This window comes from Humulus lupulus, chromosome 6 (genome assembly GCF_963169125.1).
Source record: "Humulus lupulus chromosome 6, drHumLupu1.1, whole genome shotgun sequence".
NCBI lineage: Eukaryota > Viridiplantae > Streptophyta > Magnoliopsida > Rosales > Cannabaceae > Humulus > Humulus lupulus.
In genome coordinates this window covers 4,359,657-4,367,677 of record NC_084798.1, presented here as the reverse complement: position 1 = coordinate 4,367,677, position 8,021 = coordinate 4,359,657, and the positions used below count along the sequence as shown (strand labels likewise).

Genomic DNA, 8,021 nt, shown 5'->3' with positions numbered 1-8,021 from the left:
ATTGCAATTTTCTTTATCATCATTATCTTTTTCCCTGTACTGTGAAAAAGTCTTAAAGTTATTTTGAGGTTTTCTGCAACTTTGACACTGATTCATAGCCCTTAAAGCAAGGCTACTAGCTAAGCAACTACATGAGAAATGTTTGCATACTGAATAACAACATGAACAATACAGAGAGGGAGACACCCGATAATATGATCATTGTCATCTTTGATATGTTTGATACAAGTTGCATTACACACTTTCAACTGTATTATAGTTTAAAGCTAGTATTTTGGCTGAAATTTATGGAATTACTATGTTGAAATTCCTATTGTTATTTGTATCATTTGTTTTAAAGTATAATATCTTCTACTTTTGCAGTGGTAATACAACACATTTTGGCATTTTCTGGTGCTAATTTCCGCATAAATTTTTAAATTTTGAATAATCATCTTACTTACCTTATTCCTTGGATGCTTGAACTATCAAATGGCAGAGTACTTCAATAACAAATCTGATATCTCAGGCAACATTCCCCTTGGAAGTTTCAATTCAATGTTCAATTTCACTGGTTCTTGGCAAGTTGATGCGGCAACTACCAAATCCCTTGCCATGGTTGGATACATAATTCCTCTTTTTACAGTTAAACTAGAAAAGCCAAATTTAATTTTGCGTGAGGAAGTTAAACGAGCTATTCCTTATTCTTGGGATCCTGCATCATTGGCAAGGTGAGGAACTTTCATTTATTGTGGTGATTTATAAGACTTTAGTTCTTAGAAAAATTGTTGATATGATGCACCCTTTGAACAAGATGTGAATTATCAACTAAATTAATAAGATGGTATTTTGAAATAAACATGTGCTCCCTTATCAATAATCAGGTATTTCAAAGCCTACTTTGATAAATAAATAATTAAAATGTAAGTTTAAGAGCATTGAAAAACTCTGGTTTGTGCTGCTCAACAGAGCAATGGGGCTGTGACCCTAGTAATAGTATATGCACCTTTTGCACTTTGAGATTTAGTAAGCACCTGCAAAACACAAACTTTATATGCCCCATGAAAATTGATGAAGGAATGGCCCCTTAAAATCACTTGTGCCGCAACTTTTGTTATAAAGTTTTTAAATGCCAGATTGTAGGAATTATTTTGTATTTATCACATTGAGGATATATAAGGCTGTTATCTTTGATGTTGAGAACAATTTGGTTAGGACAGCAAAAACTGACAGGCATATTCAACTGTTTTTTCCCTTTCATTCTTCAGTTTTATTGAGAATTTCGGAACACATATTGTTACATCTGCGACAATTGGTGGAAGAGATGTAGTTTACATAAGGCAGCACCAGTCATCTCCTTTGACAGGATTGGATATAGAGAATTATGTAAAAGACATGGGTGATCATAGATTTCAGGACTCAAATAGCCAGTCAACCGCTGGCCCCTTAAAATACAAAGACAAGGTTAGTATTTGTAACGATTTCCTTAATTAAAAAACAATAATTCTTCTGACAATTTTGTACACTGTCATCTGCTCTGTTCTTCAGTATATATATTTTTCTCTCTTTCCTCTGGTGTAGTTAATTTTCTTTTGATTAAACTATCTGTGTTTTTATGGCCAAAACTTGTTCTTATTTGACAGCGTATGCTGGCTGCTCAAAGCCGTCAGAAAAGATATGCGGATACCAAGCGATGCGATGTGGAATTCCAAGTTGGAGATCAAGATATCTCCTATGAAAAGTGTCAAGCGGTTCGGAAAGAAAGGCAAGCTTAGTCCCTGATTCATAGGTCCTCTTAGATATTGGACGAAGTGGGAACAGTTGCGTATAGACTAGCCCTACCGCCAGCACTAGCCGATAGTCACAACGTCTTCCACATCTCGATGTTACACAAGTATGTGTCAAATCCATCTCACGTCCTCAAGTACGATACGATAGCGCTCCAGAAAGACTTATGTTACGAGGAACGACCAGTTAGCATCCTAGATAGAGGGATGAAGTAGTTACGGTCTAAGAGCCTTCCTATAGTCAAAGTCCTATGGAGCAATAGTTCTGAATGCGAGGCAACGTGGGAGTTGGAGGAGGACATGCAAGGCCGGTATCCGGAGTTATTTGATAAGTAAATTTCGAGGACGAAATTCTTTTTAGTAGGGGAGAATTGTAGAGTCCAAGAACTTTACTTAGCTAAGATAGATAATAGTATGATAGTATGTATAGTATTATCATTGTTACTGTGGATTTTTGGTTCAGACCGGGAATTATTTGGACACTCATAGTAGTACTTATAGATTTTCTAAGTTTAATCTATAGTTTAAGCATATTAAGTTTAACCTAAGGTTTGATTAATGTGACTGATATTAAGGATTATATTTATTATGTTATAAGGTTTAGACATCAACCAATAGGATTTTAAGCACATGTTATGAATGGTAATTAAAGATTAAGTATTTTTGAGGATTAAATTAAATAAGGGTAAAGTTTGAATGTTATAGGGTCAGTCAGCAGCTTTGAATACGTTAAAGGCTTAGTCAAGGCTGTTCACTCCATTCAAACTTAGCTAAAAATGTGTAATTTCGTGTTTAATTATTCAGCGTGTGCCGATATATCGCAGCTATAGGGGGCGATATGTCGCAGCACGTAGATACGGAAAACACGAAACGATGCACGGTCGCCTCGGGCATACTGGCCCAGGCGATATATCGCCTACAGGGGGCGATATATCGCCTCCTTCAGCATGAATTCAAATGCTTTTGAATTCTTTTCCTTTCAGCCATTCAAACTTCTTCAACAGTCCAACATCTTTTGAACGAGTCTTCAGCCTCTGCTGAACGATTATTGAAATGATTTTCATCTAAAAAGCCATTATTTTTATTCAAGTAAAATCAAGATATTTTCATTCCAAAACTCTATAAATAGGACCTAGTACCCAGCCATTATTCACCATTTGCTCTAAGTTCAGAAGCTGCTAGTGTTAAGAGAGTGTAAACACCTGGTTTGGGGAAAAACTATAAGCTTAAACATCATAAGCTTATCAAACACTTTGGGAAGTGAGTTCTATAGTATTTCGGTGGAAGTTAGATTGATCTTGCAAACCTTTGAGGTAACCAAAACTCTAGTTCCTTTCTGTATTATGTTTCCTTTCTCTTAGTCTTCTACTCAATTTCCTAACCTCATTCTTATTTTGGTTAGGGAATCCAAGCTCTTAAGCATATAAGTCGGTAAGTATGTTTTTTATGGTTTAGTCTTTCCATCTCTTTCATTTCATCTCCTTTCTTTAGACTCACTCTTTCTTATGGTTTTAGGAGTGTTCCAAAAAGTCCCAACTCAGTCCATTATATCTCGGTAACTTTGGTAAGGAAAATAGGCTAGAATCAATATGTTATGTGCTTATGTTATCTATATGTTTTATGCTATTAAAAGTGTTATGATATGTATATGTGTATGTTTGTAGGCTTGGGCATATGACCCATATGACTAACAAGACCCCAAATGGGTTATGGGCATATGACCTACTTAGCTAGTAGGACCCCATTAATCCCATGGGCATATGCTTGTTTAGTCTATGGGACCCCAAGAATAATGGCCATTATAATAAGTGTATTATGTGTTATGATATGTCTTTACGTTATTATGAAATTATGTTTATGTTTATGACTATGTGTTAGATTTTCCTTGCTGGGCATTAGGCTCATTCCTTTCTGTTTATGTGCAGGAAATAAGCTTTAGAGGCGGAAAGATTCGTGACGCTTAGGGGATGTGTATCGATGGTGAATGGAGTCAAGGGGCCGAGCGTTATTCGATTCGAGGATGTAGTCTTCTTTATGTTTTTATGGTTTCAAATGTATTTTCCGCATTTTCTATGTAACCCTTTTTACTTTAAGTTGTTTTTGTTTTAAAGACGATGGGTACCCATATCCTACTTATTTTATGAAAGTAACCTTTGTTTCCACAAGTTTCAATAAAATTATGGTATTTCCGCAAAAATGTAAGTTTTATGTATAGATTCGTTAATGGTCCAAATAGTCTAGATTAGTGGGTCGTTACAGTTGGTATCAGAGCAACGGTTCTTTTGCATGAAGTTCTCCTCGATACACACGCTCAAAGCTCCGAATTGGACCACCAAGTAAGTGTTTAAGTTACTAGTTGTGTTACTTATGTGTATAGCTAACACCTTTAGTGTTTATGTTTTCAGTTAAGAATGAACGGAGCTTTAAGCAATGAGGATATCCGAGCTATTAAGGCTTTAAAAAGAATAAGGGAGCCAAGGAACACCGTAGGAGCACTAGAAAAGATCACTCGAAGATTGATCTTGTTCCACAAAGAGATAGGTCACCTTCAAGAGTCTAAGCAAATCATGATGAGAGCTGCAGAACAATATGTCCTAGTAATTAGGCTTTTAAAAGATTTTCCTTCGGCAATTTTAACTTTAGAAGAAATATGGGAGAATATTAATAATGATGATGACTTACAAGCAGCCCTAAGATATTATTCTCTCATACTTAAGTTCACCTATGATTTAGAGTTTCAATTCACTGATGAGCAACAACATAGGATCTTCTTGAATCTTCCCCGAGGAAATTTTGAGGCTCAAGACAACGATGATTATAAGGAGATAGATGATGATATGCTAGATGAAGGATCGGATGTAGAAGATCCCGATTTTTAGAATAGCTAGCTTTTCATTGTTTGTTTTGTTTATTTCTTTATTTTATGATTGTAATAAGTGAAAAATTATTTTTCCAAATTAATTTCATGTTATTTTATCATCATGTATGAGTTTGATTCTATTTTCGCAATCATAATAAATACTAAATAAAATGAATAATGACTAAGTTCAGTGAGGGTGGATACAAATCAATGAACCAAGTTTCCTTATTGAGAGTTAGGGGGCCTTAGTAGTGGGAACGATTTTACTGATCCCAGCCCTCCCTCAATATGGTTAACTTTGGAACAAAGATAAGTTTCGAGCCTGAGAATTAAGTCATATAGGATGATTAGAAACACACTTAGAAAATAAAGATGACTTGTTTTTCTAAGTATAGAAACCCACTCTAATAATAAATAAAGACCTATATAATCCTTCATAAGAAGTCATAATAAATAGGTCCGAGATATGTTTGTTTTAGAATAAGTTCTTGCCTTAGAGCCTATTAGGGTAAGTTCTAACAAGTTCTCGACTGTTAGAACTTCTGGTGAAGATGTCGCTCTGAAGATCTGCACGCACCAACGGAAACGCCTCCAACGTTGTTCCAACGACCAATGATGCCCTCCAGTTCGCAGAAGAGGAGTGCGTGCTACTACTAGCCGCAACGCGCCGACACCGTCAGCTGACAACACCGCGGAAATCGCTAGACGGCGACAACAAGTCGAGGAACTCTTGCAACAACAACGTCAACAGGCGCAGACTCAGCCTCAGCCTCCGCCGCAAACGCAGCCGCAGCTACAACAAATGGCCCTAGCACCCCAACAAGTTGGTCCATATGGGGGATGGCCAGTGACGAACTACGCGCCACATCCAGTACCGAATATGGAGTCAGTGTATGAGAGGATCCGCAAGCAGCACGCTCCAAACTTCGAAGGGACTATAGACCCCTTTGAGGCAGAAGAGTGGCTAAGGAATGTGAAACCAATTCTTACGCACATGAACCTCAGTAATGCAGACCGCATATCCTGCGTCTCGTCATTACTCAAGAAGGATGCCAAAATATGGTGGGACTTCGTTCACCAGACTAACGATGTCCCCACCATGATATGGACAATATTTGTGGAGCCGTTCCACAAGAAGTATTACACCTCGGCAGTCATCGCTAATGATAGAAGAATATGCTCGTCAGTTCAACAGATTAGTCAAGTTTGCACCAGAGTTGGTCCCAACCGACTTTACGAGGTTGACCAAGTTCGTCAGAGGACTTAGACCAAAGATGGAATTAGGGGTTAAGTTAGAGAACCCGGTAAACACTACATATGCCAACGTTCTTTAGACGGCAATCAAAGTAGAAAGGATTCAGATGAATGATAGCAAGGAGAAGAGGGATTAAACGATGGTTCCAGACTAAAGTCTTTGCCTTGACCCAAGGAGGAACCCATGCTAGTAAGAAGCATTACAGGTCAGATCCTATCCTCGATAGTATATGTTCTAGTATCGCTTGATTGGTAGCAGTATACTCGTATATCTCGTTAGGAATGATAGAAAAACTAGACAAACCTAGTGAAAGATTTAGAACTAGGTTTGTAACCGAGTCGCCTTCGGGCAAAGTAGTTCTATTATCACGAATAGTACGAGGCGTACCGATCAAGATTGAGGACATAGAACTAGAAGGAGACCTGATAGAGCTAGTGATCAAGGATTTCGACATAATACTAGGCAAGGATCGGCTAGCACGGCATGGCGCAACGATCGACAGCAAACGCAAGAAGGTGATGTTCGAGACTCCTGACGGCCAGAGACGATGCTTCATGGGACAAGCCTCAGGATTACGCACCCCGTTAGTGTCATCTCTCAAAGCTCAACAAAGGATAGAGAAAGGATGTCAAGCGTTCTTAGCAAGCATCACGAATGTGGAGAAGGAGACGTCACTTAAAGTTGGAGATGTTCGAGTTATACAAGAATTTCCAGAAATTTTTCCCGATGACTTGCCAGGATTGCCGCCCAATCAAGAAATAGACTTCACAATAGAATTAGTACCTGGCACCGAGCCTATCTCTAAGGCACCATACCGGATGGCACCTACGGAACTCAAGGAGTTAAAGACGCAGCTACAAGAACTCCTAGACTTAGGTTTCATTAGGCTAAGCCATTCACCATGGGGAGCTCCGGTACTATTCGTGAAGAAGAAGGACGGAAGTATGCGCATATGCATAGACTACCGTGAGCTGAACAAAGTAACGATTAAGAACAAATACCCGCTACCTCGGATTGATGATTTGTTTGATCAACTCCGAGGCGCGACTGTATTTTCTAAGATCGATTTACGGTCCGGGTATCATCAGCTCAAGGTAAAGGGAAAAGATATCCCTAAGACAGCCTTTAGGACTCGTTATGAACATTACGAGTTCTTGGTTATATCTTTTGGTCTTACTAACGCGTCAGCCGCGTTTATGGACTTAATGAATAGGGTCTTCAAAGACTACTTGGATAAATTCGTCGTTGTACTCATCGACGACATTTTAATTTACTCCAAGGACGAAGTAGAGCACGAGGAACACTTAAGGTTGATTTTGACGCGATTGAAGGAGCATCAACTCTACGCCAAGTTCAAGAAATGCGAATTTTGGCTTTCGCAAGTGGCGTTCCTCGGGCACATCATATCGAAAGACGGAGTTGCAGTAGACCCATCAAAGGTAGAGGCCGTGAAGGATTGGCCCAGACCAAAGAACGCGTCAGAAGTAAGAAGCTTCTTAGGACTAGCAGGTTATTATAGGAAGTTTGTAGAGGGCTTTTCTAAGATAGCCACTCCACTCACCAACCTGACCCGGAAGCAACAAAAGTTTAACTGGAACGATAAGTGTGAAGAAAGCTTCCAGTTGCTTAAGGATAAGCTTTGCTCAACACCAGTACTTAGTGTCCCAACACCCAACGACAAGTTCGTTGTCTACTGTGATGCATCAAAACTAGGATTGGGATGCGTGTTGATGCAAAACGACAAGGTGATAGCCTACGCCTCACGTCAGTTAAAGGAGTATGAACAACGCTATCCAACTCACGATATGGAGTTGGCAGCGATGGTCTTTGCGTTAAAAATATGGCGCCATTATCTTTACGGAGAACGGTGCGAGATTTACACGGACCACAAAAGTTTAAAATACTTCTTTACGCAGAAGGAGCTCAACATGAGGCAGCGCAGGTGGTTAGAGTTAGTAAAGGATTACGACTGCGAAATCCTATACCACCCAGGGAAGGCGAACGTAGTTGCCGATGCGCTTAGTAGGAAAAGCTATGGGAACTTAGCAGTCTTATCCGGAATAGAAAAGCCGCTACAGCAGGAGCTTATCAGTGCCGGAATAGAAGTGGTTATAGGCAAGCTGGCTAACTTGTCTATCCA

The 8,021-nt window shown here is 39.2% G+C and overlaps 1 protein-coding gene across 1 annotated transcript; it reads left to right on the top strand.

Moving 5' to 3' along the window:
- The first annotated feature begins 471 nt into the window (after positions 1-471).
- Positions 472-1,537, top strand: LOC133783670 (MACPF domain-containing protein CAD1-like). The gene is made up of 2 exons (XM_062223319.1): positions 472-710; positions 1,248-1,537. Exons 1-2 carry the CDS (start codon positions 472-474, stop codon positions 1,471-1,473), a joined length of 465 nt encoding a protein of 154 aa, XP_062079303.1. The 3' UTR covers positions 1,474-1,537.
- Positions 1,538-8,021: the final 6,484 nt, after the last annotated feature.